Source organism: Pinus tabuliformis, chromosome 6 (assembly GCF_031772625.1).
Source record: "Pinus tabuliformis cultivar Carrire ecotype Pingquan chromosome 6, CPIR1, whole genome shotgun sequence".
In the NCBI taxonomy this organism is placed as follows: Eukaryota; Viridiplantae; Streptophyta; class Pinopsida; order Pinales; family Pinaceae; genus Pinus; species Pinus tabuliformis.
The window spans coordinates 1,410,636,965-1,410,657,216 of NC_142292.1; the positions used below are offsets into that span (position 1 = coordinate 1,410,636,965).

At 37.7% G+C, this 20,252-nt stretch overlaps 1 protein-coding gene across 3 annotated transcripts in view; it reads right to left on the minus strand.

Annotated features, from left to right (window-relative positions):
• Positions 1 to 366: 366 nt before the first annotated feature.
• Positions 367 to 20,252, minus strand: part of LOC149263930 (serine/threonine-protein kinase TOR-like) — a 491,915-nt gene continuing 472,029 nt past the window's right edge. The window contains exons 57-58 of one of the 3 annotated variants that reach the window (XM_089426963.1): positions 949 to 1,052; positions 367 to 739 (exon numbers count right to left, since the gene is read on the minus strand). In XM_089426963.1, the coding sequence (XP_089283089.1) occupies positions 1,034 to 1,052 (19 nt within the window). In that variant the 3' untranslated portion in view covers positions 367 to 739; positions 949 to 1,033. Of the gene's footprint in view, positions 759 to 948; positions 1,053 to 20,252 lie in introns of all 3 variants that reach the window. The other 2 variants (XM_089426958.1, XM_089426968.1) reach the window with 2 other exon arrangements.

Genomic DNA, 20,252 nt, shown 5'->3' on the forward strand with positions numbered 1-20,252 from the left:
ACTTTTCATTTCAAACAGTAACGTAAACATAGTTTAGATTTGAGGACAACTTTGTTTCATGGAAAATAGTCAGTTCATGATAAAATGCCTAATTACCATTATTAGTTTGCCACTAATATTTATAAAGATATCCACGGAAGAAATGGTGTATATTTTCACGTAAGTACAAAATTTTGCAGCATCACAAGAATATAAAAACGGGAGCCAAACTATTAAAATCAGAATCATTCATTTGACATTCATCTGTATGGAACCAAAGGATGACATGGTATATAATTTACAAAGGATACATGTAATTTAGCATCAATACACAAAAAAGCGAGGCAAAATGTCAAACTTATGATCACAGATGATACAGCTGAGTCCTCAGTGAAAAGACGTGATTTTTCATTTTGACCAGCAAATGAAAAATTAATTTCGTTGGTGAAATAGAATTGTCAGAGAATGTACAAGATCAACAAGTAGCTAACCTCTATACAAAAAAGGTCATGTTACATACTTTCACCAAAACTACTGTACACAATTTACCATCTCATTATACAACAGTAGGCAGATATTTTTATGCCAGTATCACATTAGATACAGTTGAGTCCCTTGTAAAAGAGACAACACACTGAAAGATTCTACACATTGAATCTTAAGTACAAGGAAAAACACAGGCACAAACGCAGTTTGAAGAGGATGCATCCAACAAACATCTTCCATAAAGCTCCTCAGGATCCAAATCAGCATGTGCAGTCTGCCACAACCTTACATGACTATATCTATGTTAAAACTATAATTGACCTATCTCGTGAATATTTTCATGTTCAATTTATAACATCAACACACCAAAGTAACAATAAATCGAAGTTTTGATTTATGGGTCATCTGTCATGTAGACAATACAAACATAGCATGCAAATAAACCATGAAATATTTCATCAGAGAAAAAATAGAAAATTTCACCTCTATTTTCATTGGAAAACATTTTGCATTCGGATGAATTTTCTGCACTTGACGACAACCACTAGACAAGCCGATATGACTTAGATCACCAGAAAGGACACCACCTGACAAATTCCACAGAAAATACATCAGGTATGATGTTAGTCCCGCATTAATAATTCTGATAGAGTTTAGAAATTCAGATACCTCCCATAAAGTGAAAGAACAAATTTTCATGGGGAAAGTACTAATGTGAAATAATGTTTGTGAGCATTGTGTTCTTGGTGGGGTGCTCTGGTTGGTTTGTTTCCTTGCAATGCACTTACAAGGGGCTCTAATGCAGTGATGGAAGAGTCAATTAACCTTAAGAGTCTAGATTCTATGCACATCCTTATGATATCAGCAACTTTGACATCTCCAAAACTGATATTATAGTCTGAGATGCTATACTATGGGCTCTTGTCACAAAATTAGCTTTAACCAACCAAGAGCATTACTTCACTCTCTTCATTAGTCCATTCATTATGGGTAGTTATATATATTCTAGCATTGCCGCATCATTACTCTATCAGGTTCTGGGAGCTGCTTGAAATACCACCTTCCTAGAATTCTAGAGCATGAGGATTAGACCCATCCCATTACAGCCCCAAAAACCATGTTAAGCTCCCATCAATCTATTAATCAAAAGAATAAGGAAGCAGCCAAAGCAACTATGGAAACTTGAAATTGCAGTTGGAGTAGCTAGATCGTCAAAAACCAGAGGTATATCCAAAATGGGGGGAAGTGTGAAAGAATCCATGAGTTCATCTTGCATAAGGATCTCACCTTCACTTGTTATGAGAAACAATGTTAAAGGAACTGGAGCAGTCATTGAGCCAGTCAACCAAAAAATACATAAAATATTCGGATTTTGAATTTAACAAATATATATATATATATATACACACACACATGCTCATGTGCATCCATATAAATCCAAACCATTATACGGACAGGTGTTCTAGTCTTGAGAGGTGTCACTGAGGCTAGAAACACAAAGAATTAATTATGCCCATGTAATTTTTCCTAAGTTTCACCTAAGGAAAATATTTTGATTGTGTCAATAGTGATTTTTTAATATTTCCTAAGTTGAAATTTAAGGAAAGTGAATTAATTGACATTAATTGAGATAAGATCGATTTACTTCTAGAGGCTTGTAGAAAGTTTCTAAGTTGATCTTAGCCATCGATTGGATCAAATTAACTTCTAATCATTGCCATTCATTCGTGAATGAGAGATTATAAAGAGAGATTGATGGGCAACATTGAAGACAAATCAGATCACAGAGATCATTCAAGTTGGGTGAGTTTTCCTTAAGGCACCAGGAGGGTTTCAACAACAGTGATTGGAAAGAGATTTTCTAGAGTTATTCTTCATCCGAAAGACTTCCAACTTCTGAGTTTCAGAAGGGAGGTTTTGCTATCATTTTAATTTTTGCAGAGAGGGCCTAGTTAATTTTCTGGAGCAAGTGGGAGTTCTCTAGGAGGCATTGCGAATAGCCCAGAAGAAGAATTTCTAGGAAGGTAGATTGAGCTTCAGAAGGCTGCACGTGTGAGTAGTGCCAGATTGCCAAAGAGCCAGTTCGAATTGCCTGAGTGCCAGTGTGAGTTTCTGGAGAATATGCATATTGCTGGAAAGGGGCCAAAGGGCTATTTCCTTACTCGATTTGATTCGCAGAGGTGGAGGTCAATTATTTTGCCAAAGCTTTGCCAGTGAGAGGCAAGCATTTGTATTTTCTCAATAGCAGTTTTTACTGAAGATAATAATAAAACCCTCACACTGAAAACTGGTTTTCCCCACATTGGGGTTTTTCCAAGTTCATTTGTCCAAAAGTACTTGTGTTAATCGTGTAATCGGTTTCTCGCATTTTCCACTATGATTTTTAATATTGGGAATGACGTTGTTCATGTTTTTATTTATTAATTTCAACTGAAGATTGAAATGTGTTGTGTATAAGTAACAGAGATAATCAAATGGTTTGGGTAACCAAAAAATTTCACAAAAAATTTCAAATTTTGAATTTAACAACAAACAAAAAACATATATGCTCATGTGCATCCATATAAATCCAAACCATCAGAACAAATATGCAACGTTTCTCATATATATAGCAAGGAACGATGCATATAACCAAATACCATTGAGTGCATCCATCTCTGAACCAAAATACATCAACAAAGAGACACTAAATGGTCTCTAGTCCAAAAGAAATCATGCCACAATAAATAACTACATATCAGAAAACATTGCCTATATTGGGATCTTTATCATCAATATCACTCTCTAAGCATTAAAATAAGCTATGTTACCAGATCCATCATGCCTAGGGATTGGATCTGTGGATCCTCGGTTCAGAAACAGATTCGGATCTAGATCCATTGGGATTTGCCCAGGATCCATTTGTGTCAGCGAGCATTTTTTGTAGGTTACGATTAACGTTCTATAAGTTTCGTATGCGGAGTGTTGTTTTAATCCCCTAGCACTTGTCATGATCTTCAATAAAGCAATGGGGAAGGGACAATAAGACAAAGCCACGATAAAGGTAGTGGGAATGGTATGCAACTAAGAGAAGGGTTTAAGCACAGGGACGACGCGGGGTTCAAGTCGCCAACATGACTGACCTACCAAACTTGAGAGCGGCACCAATATTATTATGTAATACTTATTATATGTAATTATAGCCAGTATTATTCATCACTATTCAAAATTTCCTTCTCGCGATTTCCTCTTATAGGCGCTTGATACACACATCTCCGGTTGTTCGGTGGGGTTCGCACGAAGATCAAAGCTTTCAGTGTGAGCAATTTTTCAACGAAATCATTGATACTAGTGTGAAAATGGCAGTTTATTAAAAATTATATAGTTAAAAAGTTATACATTTATAAATTGTTTCCAATTATTAACATATACCCCCCCAAAAATCCCTCGTACACGATGTTTCGACGTAACGGGGACTTTTATAGGGGTTGGGAACGTCCCCAATTTCTTGTGAACATCATCGAGGACTTGGAGACTTCCATATGTTCCTCCCTCTAATGATAAATCACAAAATCTGAGTAATGAAAATGGTGACAATTCATCGGCTGGCCAGGGTATCGATTCTCTGATTGGCCAAATTGTCCATGGAATACTCGATGGATCATTCCTTGCAGGATATCTCGTTACTATTAAGATTGGAGGAAGTTATGCACTTCTCAAAGGAGCAGTGTTTGGACTTGGCATTTCAATGCCACTTCCACAAATAAATGACGCTGCAACAAAAGTAAAACATACAAATATAGACATGGATATTGGTTTTTCCTCACATCCATCTTCATTTCCACCATCAACTCCAGTTACCATTTCAAAAGTATATGAGCCAGCTTCTGTTATCAAAACCACAACAAAGCCAACTGTCATGACAGGTGGAAATAGCCTCTGAAAACAAACATGAAGACCTTCATGTTCACTAGCATCATGAATTTTTGGCTGGAGAGAATATTAGAATGTTGATAGTGAGATGTCAGAATCTGTTACTCAGGATTACCTCCATCGTTTACATGGCTAGATGATGGAGGTGAAGATGGCTAGAATATCTATATCTATATCTATATCTATATATATATATAGATATATATTATTGTCATCCCCAAATTGTCGTCCCTTGGAAAATTTGAGGGTGCACTCTAGCCATACCGGAAACTCGTTTCCCCGTCCCCAAAGGCAATGCAACATATATATATATATATATATATATATATATATATAATTGGAAACAATTTATAAATGTATAACTTTTTAACTATATAATTTTTAATAAATTGCCATTTTCACACTGGTATCCATGATTTTGTTGAAGACGATTGCTCAATTATATGAAAAATTATATCTATATATATAATTCATCATTAAATTTAACAATTATGTTTTATTGTTTACATTTATAACTTTCCAATTATTAACATATAACTCAATAATATATATATATATATATATATATATATGTTGCAGGAAACAACCTCCAATGTGGTGTCCCAATACCTGAACTCCCCAAAACGTTGAAACACAGCTGAAATGTCTGGGTGGCGTTTCGTGATTTGGAAACGCCACCGAAACACTACTGAAATGTTTCTTTGGTGTTTTGGCCTAAATCTGCCCCGTCTCCGGCCAATTTTGACCCATTTACATGACTTTTTTGCTTCTGCAGGATCACTCAAGCACCCAATAAGGTTGTGGGGGGCTTCTATGGCCAAAATAGATTTAATATAACACTAAATTTTATGTCTAATCACTCCACAAACTAATTTATCTCTAATCAATCCACACTCTAGTTCTACTAAAAAACAACTTGTTCTATTTTTGTTAATGAAGATGAAGACTATGATCATAAGATATGTAATTGTACTTGTCATTAGTGTATGTTATGTTGCATTTTTAGCACATATAGCCACATATAAGGCTGATTTTGGATGTAAATCCTCATGTATAAAGGCTAATTTTCGAATCTTGGATGTACAACCTCATTTATAAATGATAATATTGGATTTTGAATCATTTAATCATCTATGAGAGTTAACATAGCCTAGGTTTTCCTTCTAAAATATCATTTATGTGCCTCATTCTTTTTTTTCTTGCAAGATGCCTTAATGACCTATTTATAATATATATATATACCCGACGTTTCCATTTTTTGGGGATCATGTTTTTGAAACTTCCAAACGTTTTGGCATTTCATGCAATATATATATATATATATATATATATATATAGTGTGTATCTAGGAAACCGGATTCGTCCTAAACCCCCTGCGAATCCCGAATTCGGCGAATCGGACACGATTCGGTCTGGATTCGTGTCCAAATCACAGGACACGTCGTGTCCGAGGGCGTGTCGCGATTTTCAGGGGCGTGTCGCGATTTTAGGACATGTGTCCGATTTCCAGGACTTGCTAAGCTCAGCGCGGGTATGAAAAGGGCGTGTTTGCTCATTAATATTTTCATTTGGTAAGTGATTTGTGCTGTTGCAGCAACGAGTAGAGCATTTTGGCAGCTTCATAATCAAGTCTAGGTCCAAGTATTGATATGCTATTCATGGTAATGTTAAATTCTTAAAGTAAAAGTGACATTCTCCTTAATCTTCATTTTCATCCTTTTACTTAAATTTTTAACATTACCATGAAATGACTCAGGATGTTTGAGAGTGGTTCCGGCCTCATTGGATTTCATATGGAGAAAGTAGAATTTTAGATTTCATTCAAAATCCAGCAGACTTATCAGTTTTTCAGGATTTTAGGATTGGGGGATTGCAATGTTTCCATTGAATTTTTTCATGTATTAGGGTATGGAACTCGTATTTAATCAAGAGCACCAAACCAAGAGCTTCTGAATATGTCGCTCCCGCTCCCGTTTTCGCTCCCGCTCCCCGCTTTCGCTCCCGCTCCCAAGTAACACTGTTCCTGATGATATGGGTCTGGACACCATTGTTGAGTTGGCATTGGCCAACATGGATCTCAATGATCCAGTGCTAGAGCCTGTTAGATTTGATGACTTAGAGGGGTCAGCCTCCATACCAGCAGATGCAAAGGCGACTATGGATACAGGGGAGGAGGAGGATGTAGAGGAGAGCAGTGGGGACCATGATGATGGGGACAGTGATGCTGATTCTGATGCTAATTGATGCCTTGAGGCTTGTATACCTGTAGTTGTTTTATATTTTCTATTTCTATTTGCCATTGGCATTGCACCAACACTACCTATGTAACACATTTTGATTTGATGACTTAATGAGAAAACTACAGTTGTCAGTGTGTTTATCTTACTATCTTGTAGTTGTAAGTTGTCTTTCAGTTATGAATTATGAATCATGATTTAAATTTTTAATAGATTTATCATTTATGTGACCAGTACCACTGACATTTATTTGAATTTTGTATATACTATGCATGCTAATAGCTATAGATGAAGATCTATGTTTGAAATCAATAAATTTGTATCATTTATTAAAATTTGTGTAAGACATGATAATATCTAATTTTTAATATATATATATATATATATATATTTTAAATATATATATATATATATATTATATATATATATATATTTTAATAAAATAATATATAACGTGTCCTAACGTGTCCTGTTCCGGGGGGTCAGCGTGTCCCGAATCCGACACCACGAATCCCGAATCCTACGTGTCCCGAATCCCCGTGTCAGGTGACTTAGGTGTGTATATACATATTTATATTTAGTTTTATGTAATTCTTATTTTTTAAAATATATAAAAAAATATATTTATATTTTTTGTACTTGCCATTTCCCTACCGTATCCGGATCTTGGTTTTTCAAAAACCTAGTGGATCTGTATCCAAATCCTAGTAACTTGGAAAATAAGATAGGAAAAGCTTAACATGCCAAATCAATGATTTTGCTCGAGTGAAGAGTACATCAACAATCAATGCCACCAAATCTTGAAATTACGAAAATTGTAAAGCCTATTGAATTTTGAAGAGGATCTAAAATTCTACTTTCTCTGTATGAAATCCAATGAGGTTGGAAGCACTCTCAAACATCCTAAAACAATTAATGGTAACGCTATAAATTTAGGTAAAAGTGAATGTCACTTTTACTTTAAGAATTCAACATTATTATTAATTATGTAGCATTAGTAGGGCCCTTAGTGTGAGTATTAGGCTTCTCCAATCATCATTTTATTTTCCTTTATTTATTTATTTATTAATTCGAGTTCCATGAGTCCTTAGTCGTGTCATATGATGTCATATAGAACTGGCCACTTTGGGACAACCTATTGGACTCGTTTTGCCTCCAAACTGGTCAAACTACCAGTTCCACCAGCTTTGAAAACAATGGGGAGAACAAGACACGGGGGAGGACTTTCATCATATAAATGGTTTAAGAAACAAAAATGAAGTAGCATATTAGGTCGTGGGCAGGAGTTGTCTATGGAGTGATATCCAATTTATAATTTCCAAGAAAAATCTCTTTTACCAAGCAATGTTTAATGTTGTTATTGTTGGCAGAACCTGTGGGCAGTCCCACCTTCTGAACCAAAAAAAGAAAAGAAAAAGGTTGTTGCTGATAGCGTAATATGTAAGGATGCTAGCAACAATGAGTTAAGGGCCAATCCTTGCAAAAGAAAATGACAATATCGTTACTATATTGTAGGACCTAAAACAATTATGTGAGCCCACTCAATGCATGGTGTGTAGAAAAATGAGATGCTTGTTAGCCTCACTCTCATAATAAAACAATTATAAATCCAAAATTATAATTAAATAAATCAAATCTTGAAAATTAGGAGTTAGTTCCTCAAACTAGGGAGTTTAGTTCGGATGAGAGATTCTCTCCAACTAGTTCTCCTAGATTAGTGTTTTGTTGAGAAAATATCTCAACCAAGTTTGTTCAAGATAGATGCACTATCTTGAGACAACTTCCTCATGTATTTATATGTATCATAAACATTATTTTAATAATGAAATTCATGAGAATGAGAGACTACAGGAAAGTCTCTCATGCCTTTTCCGCCATGTCTAGTTTTTCTATATTTCTGATATTTATTTTATGAGTGAGTGTGTGATTATTAGTTGATTTAGTTTTCTTCAATTGGTATCAGAGCAAGGCTCATGATTGTTGGGATCATGTGACAAAGCTTGAGTGTTAAAAATTCTGCGTGCAATTGAAGAGGAGAGAGTTGCTGCCAGGAGAGATTTGCTAATGGAAGGAGTGCGAGGGTTAAGATCGGCAAGCCATCATCTCGATAAGCTATTTTCTCAATGAACTTCTCGCTGCTTCCTGTCTGTCTCTCACAACTCTTCAGTGTCGTTATCCTCTTTCATTTCCATACAAAACTGTAAGCTTTCATGTAAAATTTCCCCAAACTCTCTGCGTTCATATTGAAGTTTCTTGGCCCCAAACTGCTTAAAATTCCGTGGGGATTTAATAGTTTAAAGCTCGAATCCCTCAGGTTTTTGTTTTTCTCTGTACTATTATTGGAACCCAACTGTATTGGATGTCGAAGAAATCCGTTCACCCTTAAAATATTCCTCTCAGGGGTTTTCTCTACAAGTGTTTTAACAAGGGTTTTACAGAAGGCAGACACTTCTTTGATTCATTTGTTGCCCCAAGTTTGCCCCTACGGTGTATCTTTTAGTGGCTTCGGTGGTGTTTTGCTAAAAATGTGGAGATGCTAAAAGTTCAGAGAGAAAGGTCCGCATTTTGGAAGCCAACAGCTGTAGCAGAACTTGCAACGAGTGTTGATCAATCAAGTTGCAGTCACTCTGGATAATTCTTCGATTGAAATATGGAATGCTCCCTCGACTTAGTAGGATGGCACTGAACTGATCTGCAGGTATTACATGGTTTGTGATATTTTAAAGACTGCCTGGAGAATGGATTGCAATAGAGATTTCACGGTGTGATTGTTCGTATGGATAAAGACTACAAGTTGTGTGCATCACATAATTGCATATTCCATGGATGTGATTAATTGTGCAAATAATTCTGGGAGCGGTGCGATTGAAGGAGGCCAAAGTTTATATACCTAAGTGGTGTTATGAAGCCTGTGAGAGCCACCAAGAAATATGATCAGGGGAATCTGTATATTGAACCACGAGAACTGTGAGCTGTGGAGCTGGCGATGGTGCTTGTTGTTTTCTCCATTTGAGAGCTGTTGGATCGTGGAGGAGGGCAAGATCCTTCCTTGAGCCATTCGAATCTAGCAAGATTGGAGACCCTGACTTATCATAGTTTCATGCAGATTGATTATCCTTCATCAAGGTCAAGTTGCGAGAGTGTCCTCTTCACTGATGTGAGTCCCTTATTGGCAAGAGATAAAACTAATCAATTGTTCCGATTCTCAAAAAGGAGAAATCCATTAATTCATGGGTCGACTCCTTGAATTTAGAGAGAGATCGCTTAGCTACAGGCAGCTGGATTATCAAGTTGAAGGCAATTGGCAGATTAAAATCAATCTAGCAACATAATGTATCTCTTAAACCCTGATCAGATTTATCATTTATCTTCTTTTTTGGCGTAGATAGTTGTTTGAGGCAGAATGAAACTCTCTGGAAATTAATGCGCTATTGCTCCCAATCCCTTGCATGATATTTTCTCCATTAGTAGCCGAAATTTTATATTGCTCTAAATTCTGGGATAGTTTTCGTCATCTGGTAGATGATGGTTTGATACTGTTAGCGCTTGAATTTGGCCTCAGGCTGAAAAAGACAAAATTCAAGGCAACATCAAACCACTTAGCCTCGTAGCTAGCCCTACGGGGACAGGAGAGGGCTCTCTCCGGGTCTATCTCGGCAAAAGGTTTTCAAAGGGCTGAGATGACCAATAAAGAACACTGATTTTAGGCTAGTAAACTGATAGGAAAATTTGATTTTAAATTTTTTAGGGTTTTGTTGGAAAACTGAGCACGGCAATTTTGGGTGCGGGGATGAGACACAGTTTTTGCAGAGGTCTTTTTGGGGCAAGGTAGGAGATTGTCTTGATGCCTTTGAAATAAGTGAATGGATAGATATGACCGGTGAGGAGTTAAGGAGAGCAAGAAACCATCGAGAGTTCTCCTTAAACAGATGAAAACATAGATATTAAGCAAACTTAAAGGCAGAGCATAGAAACCATGAATTCTACCTTAACACTTCATTTACTTAATTTGCAGAAGAGAAGAGTAGGAAAATGATACACATAACAAACTTACAAGTACATGAGAGAAACACACCATCAACACAAATCACCACAGGAATCCCAAATAGTGCTGCAAAACCTTGGTCCTTCCTTTGCCAAAATTGCAGAGATACAAAGAGTAATACAGTCTAAGCTTATCCCTCAAGAGTCCAACCATGAAAATGACTAAGAAAGTACATAATATAGGCACGCTAACACATTTCCTTGCCTCTAGGGGTCGAGCTCATCATCCTAGGAGCTGTTTCAACCAATTCTAAACTGAGCACTACAATCTAGGCAATCAAAACAACTTGCCTCTATAAGCTAGGAAACCAATTCATTCATTAATTTTTTGCCATTTTATGAATGAATCTTCTAGAATAGGTAAAAAAGTGTCATGTCAACATAAAATTACATCAATTACATCAAGGAGGATGAAAAATCCCACCAAAAAGTCAAAACTGGTCAAATGCTGCGTTTTCCTGAGCTGAAGGTGAAAAATTGAGAAAATGTCCTGATGCGTAGCGCGCCATTTCTCAACGCGTAGTGCGCCTTTCAGCCCACTTTTGGGGCACTTCCCGGCATCCAAATGAGGCACAAGTGGGCTTGTTGGAAAGGTCTGGATGTCTACTCTCCAGCCCAAGTGGAATTTCTCAATTTGGTGGCCATTTGCCCCTCCAAAAATGCAATCTCCCAAGACTGCTTCCTGTGTGTCCAAAAAGTGGCAGAAGGTCATTTTTTGCTTGTTTTTTGACCTTTTGGGGGCTCAAATCTCCATGAAATGTCTTGCCAATGGCTGAGCAAGTGTAATTTGTCATGACAAATCCAAAAACGCTGAGTTTTTGTGACATGGACCTCCCCAACTTAAGGGTAGCGCGCGGCGCGCTACGTGTTGAGGGCAAAAACCTGTTTTTAACAAAAAAAATTCAAAATTGACCAAAATTGCTCCAAATTTTCTGAATTTTGAGCTGTGAGTGTATCATTGAGCACCATGCTCCTTCAAGGTGGCTTCAGCTAAAATTTGAAGTGGATCGGGCCTTTTCCTCCGTTTTAGTGCTTTGGCCAAGCGTGCTTTGAGTACCTTCATTTTTGCTTTGCACACATGCATGCGGGCCCAATAATGATTCTTCATGTGGCGGAGCATATCTTTGTCCCTATTTGCCTTGGCTATCAACTTCTCTAAATGAGTGTTCACCTGAATGAGCATAGACCCTTGCTCAATAGGTGTCAAATCACCGGGTCTCTTGCGAGCCAAGTTTCGGTCTTCTCGGATCCTCCGCAACTCATCAAGAGTGTGTTCATCCTCTAATTGCTTGTTGCGCTGCTCTAAGTATGTGATTGTCCAATTTGCCATTTCCAACTTTTGCTGCAACAAGTGATTTTCAGCCTTTAGTTGCTGAATGATCTCCTTTGGCTCCGAGCTAGGAGAACTGATGTCAAGGTCAACAATATCTATGTCCGGATCACCTGATGGCCCCTCATCAATCATGGGCTGCTTGCCTCTCTCTTGTACCTGTGCTGCTGTCGAAAGCGAGGCCCCTTCCACCTGATGTGGAGATAACACTCGTTGTGCTGATGAAGAAGGCGAGACCCCTTCCACCTGGTGTGGAGATAATACTCGCCGTGCAGATGCAAATAAGGCCCTGTGGCCTCTCTGGTATGTAACACATGCTGGAGTGCTGACATGCTCGGGCTCTGGAATGTGAAACTGCTGTGAAGGCCCCCCTCATCATGGACAATCTCAGGAGGTGGCTGTGGCACCATGAAGAAGTCGCGAGAAATGAAATCCTCCCAAGCAATACCCTGCTGTGCCAACTGATGCATCACTATGATCTCGATCAGTGCATAATGATATATACTTTTGTGTTGCTGTGCGGGGTTCTTCCTTTGCACTATGGGCACCATCTTCTCTATATTTCGGCACATGAAAAATGGAATGTTCATCATTCGTACCCGGGTGAAATGCATCAACAAACGGATATGGTACGAATATAAACGTGAAAATCTGCCCTCACAAGTGAAATAGCGCATAATGAGCCTCATCAAGGGTGCATACTCATCCCTTAGGAATCTGAAAGGAAAAACAGAAGTGAGGTGTCTCATGCATCCGGGTTTGATGTATGGTTGATAATGAAATCTGTCTAACTGCTTGCGCTTGGTCCACTCCTCCCCAACATTTGGTATCCCGGTGGCTTGAGCAACAATTTCAGGTGATAGAGTGAAATCCACTCCTGCAAGGTTCACATGACCATTGTGCAAATGTAAGACAAACAAGCGGACTAGTTCTCTGTGATGTTGAATTTGTGAGATTCGCTCACAATATCCAAGGCATGATTGATACTGAAAACATGTCATTGCAAGTGGACAAGCTTGCAAATGAGCCAGAGAAGTGGGCTCCTCCCTGACATGCCGACCACCCTTACCACCCTTGTGATGCCTCCTTGGCACTTCTACCTCTGGTGTTGAATCACTGTCATAACTCTGCTGATAATCTGATTCGGTTTCTGACATGGTTTTGAAGGCAAGATAGCTGAAATGTAATGCTGACTTTGCACCCAATTAACTGCTGTTTGACTTTTTCAAATGCTGTCACCAAGGGGACATAAATACAAGGGGATTGTTAGGGAAAGGGGAACATGAGGGAATTAGGGACAATAAACAAAAATAAGGAATTTAGGGAAAGCAACATGGGAAATTATAATATTGTGGGACTTTAAGGTGGAAATGGGGTTTGGGAATGTAGTAAGTTTTAGGGATTTTAGAGTATGAAATTTTATGGGAAACTTTGAAGGAGAATGTTGATGGAAATAAGGGAAAAGAGGGATTACAAATGGGCAACCTTGGACAGCAAAAGAAATTTGAAACCCTAGCACCATAAAGGCTTTAAATCTTCCACATCAAAGTAGGGTTTTGACTTCTCATTTTTATGGCATTTAAACATATTAATTTCTCATTCATCTTGCAAAACCAAATCAAGCCATGGAGGAGAGGCCTACCTGCAATTGCTTGAGAGAAAAGTCGATTTGATAGCTTGCTGGCAGTTTGTTGAGCAGAAAACCCAACGCGTAGCGCCCCTCGCCCAACGCGTAGCGCCCCTCTGACGCGTAGCGCACGTGCAAAATAACACTGAGAAAGGCAGCCTGATGCGTAGCGCGCCCCTGACGCGTAGCGCGCCCTCCCTGATGCGTAGCGCGCCTCTGAAACTGCCCAATTTGCTCAAAAACTCTTGAAATCGCCTTTGCAAGGATTCACTTAGCTTGTGAGAGGCAAATGAGTTGCTAATGAAGAGTGATGTGCTTTTATAGGCTTCCTTTAGATTTTTATTTGCCCAAAACCCACTTTATAATGTTTGAGTGTTGACACTTTCTTTGAATTAATTGGCTCTGACTTTTGGTTTCCTTTCTTTGAAAAATTGGTTGAAATGATGATTTCTTCTGAAAATTTTTGCAGGGATAGCTTCTAAGATGCTTTGGCAAAGGAGACCAAGGCTGCGCTTCAACATTTGAAAAATTTGAAATTTTGAGAATTTTTACAAAAAACGAGATAATGACCTTTGTTTTTCAAAAACAGAGTTTTTGAAAACAAGGTGAAAATTTAGCTGTACAATAGTGAGAATTATTGAAATGATGTTTTATGAAGGACATCCCTCTGGCCTGCTGGTCCTTTATGACCTCTCAAGACAAAAATTGACTCAACCCTAGACCTAAGACCTCGAAACTTAAAGCAAAATGAATGACCCTTTGAAGATTTTATTAACTTAAACAAACCTGAACCAGCAGTGCCAAACAGGAGGGGAATAAAAAGACACAAACTCCCTCCACCAGGATTATGGCATGCCTAACGGAATGCAACATGATCACACTGATGGGACACCTAATCATGAAATGCAAAGAGCTTTGATCTCTAGTGGAGGGCTACTAGACCGACTCTAACAGATACATTATCAGTAGTTCAACTCCATTTATTTCTGAGCAGAAATAAAGACACGGATTCCCTGTGATCTGGTCAAAATCCTCATTCTCAACAGAGTAATTATTTTAGAGTTTATCCCTTTAATTGACTAAACGAGATATATCACCAGCTAGCATATTACTCATTGATTTGGCAGATCGTGGAGTTTGATGTATGAAAAAATTCGGAATAAATTAGTAAGCTGCGATTCAATCATTCGTTGGGCAAATTAGTTTTCCTCTTGGTAGATCAAAGTTTCTGAAGTACCAGTGCACATTAGTTATTCTAGGCGTGCTTCCTTCTTGTTGGTAGTTTGAATCTCTGAGCTAAATCATGGTAATTCTGATCTTGGCCATTGTTTAAATTCTGGGTCAAAATAACTTTCATTTCCCCGCTGACTTTATTGACCCACGTGTTGGGTATTCTTTGTGTTGAGGGACTGCATGTAGCATGTGATAAGGAGGGTCGAGTTCTGGTCACGTTTACCTGTTGCCAAATGCTGGTTGGGTTTCTTGTTGATGGGGTCAAAGTTGACTGAAAAAGTGGGCCGAGTTTGCTTATCATTTGTTCGAATCTTTTAGTTGCTCCACAAATATAACCGTTTGTTGATTGAGCCAGAGGTTTGATCTCACTTGCAGCATGTGTTTAAATCAAAATACACAATTTATTCACTTTTCTTAGAAGTAACTTTATATCACTTTTCTAGTGATTTCATAAAGAGACTTTTTGTTTGAAAAGTTACGTAAGGAGTTATTTTGAAATTTTGAGCATTATTTATGTAATGGAGAGATAAGGTGTATAATTTTATGTTGGGAGTGATGGAAGTAAAGTGAATCTTTTGTATCGGAGTGATAAGGTATAAGTTATAATTTGGAGAATTATGGTGTGTAGAGAATAGGTATATTTTGGAGCTATAAGTATTTTGTATTTGGAGTGATAAGTGAATTTTTTTAGAGAAAGTCATTGTTGCACTCCAAAGTAATGTTTTACTTTGAGAGCAATTGAGTCGGTGTATGCAGTTTTTTGAAGACAATTTGCTTCCAAAGTTTGCAAGTGTGACATTCTCTTTGAGAAGTTTACACTACAAAGTTGTGATATTGAAAAATGATGTGTCCAGTAATTAATAAAATCATAATTTTTGTGGTGCTTGTGTCCTAGATCCGCCTGAAAATGAATAAGGGGATCTTAGGTACACTGTGTGTAATGAATGCGTGTGCATAACTTGTGTTCACATTATCAAAACGCTCTCTTATATTATGCACATAAGCAAGCTTAAGTATAAGAATGCTTAATCAAGCTTAAGTACACAAGCACAAAGCATCACATCATCAACTTGATAAGATGATCTTCTAAGCAAGCACATTTCACATCATGTAATCAAAGCAATCAAGTTAAGGACGCTACAAAATCAAGCATTTCAAGCCAAGACGACATCAACATCAACAACACTTTTTGTATCACTTGCAGATAAACATTTTTTAATTGAATTGTATAGGTGCATTCTCGGTTGTAACCGACACCCTAATTTGAATTGTTAAGGTGAATACATTAAGACAAGTAAGTCTTCAACTGAGTCATCAAGATTGAACTTGTCATTTGTCTTTTGGGTGCATTTTCAACAGCGTTTGACACCCTTCCTTTTTTAAAATCAGCACATTCAGAGAGTACATTCAAAAAAGCACAAAGTGTCAGTTATCAATCATTGAATGTGAGTACATTCAAGAAAGCACAAAGTGTCAATAATCAATCAAGCAAGTTCAATCAAGCCATCTAGCAAGCAATCATCATTAAACGAGCGTGAATTCTAGTGAGCATCAAATCAAGCCAGTGTTTAATGCAAATGCAATAAACAACAAAGCAAGCGAGTGTGTCATTCAAACAACCAAGCAAGCGAGCATGCAAAATCAAGTGTGAAAGTTCAATGCACGACATCTACAACAAACGAGCCATTATGAAGTTGATTGAAGCATTCACAAAGTGTCAATGAAGCATTCAAGCAAAGCAATCATCATCAAGCGAGCGTGACATCAAGAGTTCAAACAACCAAGTCATAAAACTCTCGCAAGTGTTTAAAGCACTAGCAATCAACAACAGTACAAGTGAGCCTGAATTCAAAGTGAGCAAGCTAACATGGCAACACACATTCAACTGTCCCAAATTCTTAACAATTTGATTTTATCATCAGCGGGCGACATGGTGAACATCAGCAAAACAACTCTTGCTGATATTCAAATGCATCTTCAACATGCACATGAAATGATTGAGTTTCTTCAACTGGAGTTGCAACTTCAAAGAGATGAGTTGCAACAGAAAAGTGATGTTTCCAAGTCTTTCATCCATACAGATGAAGATAAAGATGTTGATTCCAAGTCACTGATCCAACCAACTTCAAGTGTCGAAGTGGTCCCTGATCCAGTTCAACTTTCTTCCAAACAAATCATCAAGCCATGGGAAAAACTTCAAAGTAACAAAAATCGATGAGGACTAGGATATGACAAAGATGACGCCAACTTGCATATCCCGGATTATTCAAGGCCCATTAAGTTTTTCAGTGCAAGGTTTCTTGCACAAATCACATTGGCTAGTTCTGAGAAAGTTGCAGACAAACAGAAACACACACAAACTAAAGTTGCAGTCCAACCAAACTGCCTCCATTGTCAAAGAACTGGTCATCTGGAAGATCACTGTTTTGATCTCCATCCTTGTCACCATTGTGGCAAGTCAAATCATTCATCAGCGCAATGCAGCAAACAACAACAATCAACGAGATTGAAAATCAATTATTTATGGATTGATCCCTGGGAATGGTCATCCACGGTCAGAAGATTGTATAAGTTTTACAATCAATTTCACTCACACATATTGCAGCCAATAGTAAAAATGAAGATGGTACTCTCATATAGTTGAACAGGGGAGTACAATAGTGAAACACTCCTACACCTGAAGGGGGAGTTCAGAAATCAAATGCAGATGATTGTCTCTCCTTTCAGCTGACAAAGGGGGGAAAATGTCGATGAAATTCACAGTGGTTGTTAGACTGAAAGTCTCGACAATATCAACAAAGCAGCCATTGGGCATTTTCGTTAGCGAGTGAGCATCCACAAATTCGTCAATGGGCGATTGATAGAAAAGTCAGCTGTGAGAAGTTTTCAAACACAACAAAAGCAACAGTGAGTTGTTTTCCAATCAGTCAGTGGGCAATCATCATCAGTAGATTCGCCAAAGGGCATTCATCAACTTTTGTCAGTGGACAAACAAATACACCAGTGGGCGTGTTATCTATATTTTGTTAGTGGACACAGGATGTTGATTACAAGCAAAGGACAGATGGATCATTTTGCAGCTTGGCACATGATGGAGTTTTCAAGCAACATTCAGAGATGAATCAGACATGCCGCTGATTCCTATGTTACCAGAAACGAGAAACGGGACACGAAACGAGAAACGAAAATGGTACGAGAAATGGAGTTTGGAGGTTTCGCACTCAAGAAACGAGGAGAGAGAAAATGAAAATAAAAATAAAAAATACAACGTGAGTTTCAATTTTCAATATAGTTTCAACTAAATTTCCAGCCCAAATTTTATTAAAAACCTAAATAATTTAAATAAGAAACCGATGCTTAGCAAATTGACTATTAAATGTATTAAATGTATACATTCTTATGCCTCCTAATCAATTAAGTGTATACATTTTTATGCATTTTGCCCATTCAGCTAATTATTGTTTCCTTAAAAAAAATTCCAAATAATTAGATATATATATATATATATATATATATATATATATATATATATAAACAATAAATAGAATTTGCAATTAAATGTGAATTTCTTGAGCCACATATAGAATAGTGTTTAAACTATGAATTTTAACAATATATATGTTAAAGGAAAACAAATCAACTAAAAAAGGGACAATAGTACAGAAATGATCAACTTTCTATATACTTGGCATAAGCCTCTAGGTTATTGAATGAATACATGAGTGAAATCTACAATAAAGAGTGAAAATACAGGGCTGAGAATGACATGCAAAAGAGCAAACTGCCACCGGTAAAAGATTTCCACCGTAGAAAACGGCGTTTCCGTCTGGTTTCCGTTTCTTACACGTTTTTTACGGGGAACGGTGGCAACCGTCCCGTTTCTGGTAACATAGGCTGATTCATGGTCTCTTCATATTGCAGTTTCTTCAGCATCCAGCTTTGGCGGTTTTTCAGGCAAAGGTTTTTTTAGGATCAACTTGAGAACTTGGAAGAGGGTTCCTTGTTCTTACTTTGGATTTATCATTGGGGGGGGGGGGGGGGGGGGGAGGAATGTTAGCCTCACTCTCGTAATAAAACAATTATAAATCCAAAATTATAATTAAATAAATCAAATCTTGAGAATTAGGAGTTAGTTTCTCAAACTAGGGAGTTTAGCTAGGATGAGAGATTCTCTCCAACTAGTTCTCCTAGATTAGTGTTTTGTTGAGAAAATATCTCAACCAAGTTTGTTCAAGATAGATGCACTATCTTGAGACAACTTCCTCATGTATTTATATGTATCATAAACATTATTTTAATAATGAAATTCATGAGAATGAGAAACTATAAGAAAGTCTCTCATGCCTTTTCCGCCATGTCTGGTTTTTCTATATTTATGATATTTATTTTATGAGTGAATGTGTGATTATTAATTGATTTAGTTTTCTTCAATGCTTCATGTAGCCCTCCCTTGTTTCAGTTTCTTTACATTTGGTTTAATGCCCACAACCCCACATGTTAAGTTTATATATAAACTTGAAGCAGATTTAAAATAACATTACAAGACTACCCTAGTTCCTTCAACTTTTCAGCTGATAGGAAAATAGACAAGCATTCATAGAAATTTGACATACTTATTTTTGGTCAAACTGTGATCCTAGAAAAACCTACAAGGGGAAAACTAGCGTAGAAGGAGATTTTACTTTCTTTTCTTAGAGAATTTACGAAGCATTAATTTCAAAAGCAGAGGTACTTATCTCCCTGCTGGTGTCTAGGAGCTTGTGCCAAAGTTTGGACCACTGCACATGAAAACTGAACCATTGTCCAGCAATTTTGTTCCAAGAAACTCGTGCAATAGGCTGACCAACAAGTGCCACTGACAACTCTTTTCTACCTCTAATATGATGCTATTGTGCTTAGAATTTGTGATATTCCTACTTAGTGTTTCACTAAGTAAATATCAATTTTTTCTCAATTTTGGCATATTACATTGTTTCACTTAGGGGACCAGCATTCGATTTTTGGCCTTAGAAGCACCCCAACATTAGAGTTCGATGGAAACATTGCGACTTTGGTGGAGTGTGGGGGCCACCACAAGGGAATTTCGGCCCACATGGAGAGTATGCTCTCATTGGAGCGAAAATGGTGAGGGAAATTCGATGTGGGCCCACATGGGCAACCTTGGAGGCAAATCGAAAAAAGGAAGAAGGAGCTCTCATTTTGCTCATCATCTATCATTTTCTGAATTTGTCTTTTGACATAGCAAGAATGAGCAGTGAGCCAAGTCTGCATGTGATGTTCAGCACACCATGTGTTTCCGAGCAAAAATCCCAACCCTTGCTTTGATGGGCTTCGAGTGCCAGCCCAAGGAAGGAGTTCTACTTCATCCCAATTTGTACCAAAAAAAGTGAGTCGAGTTACAACA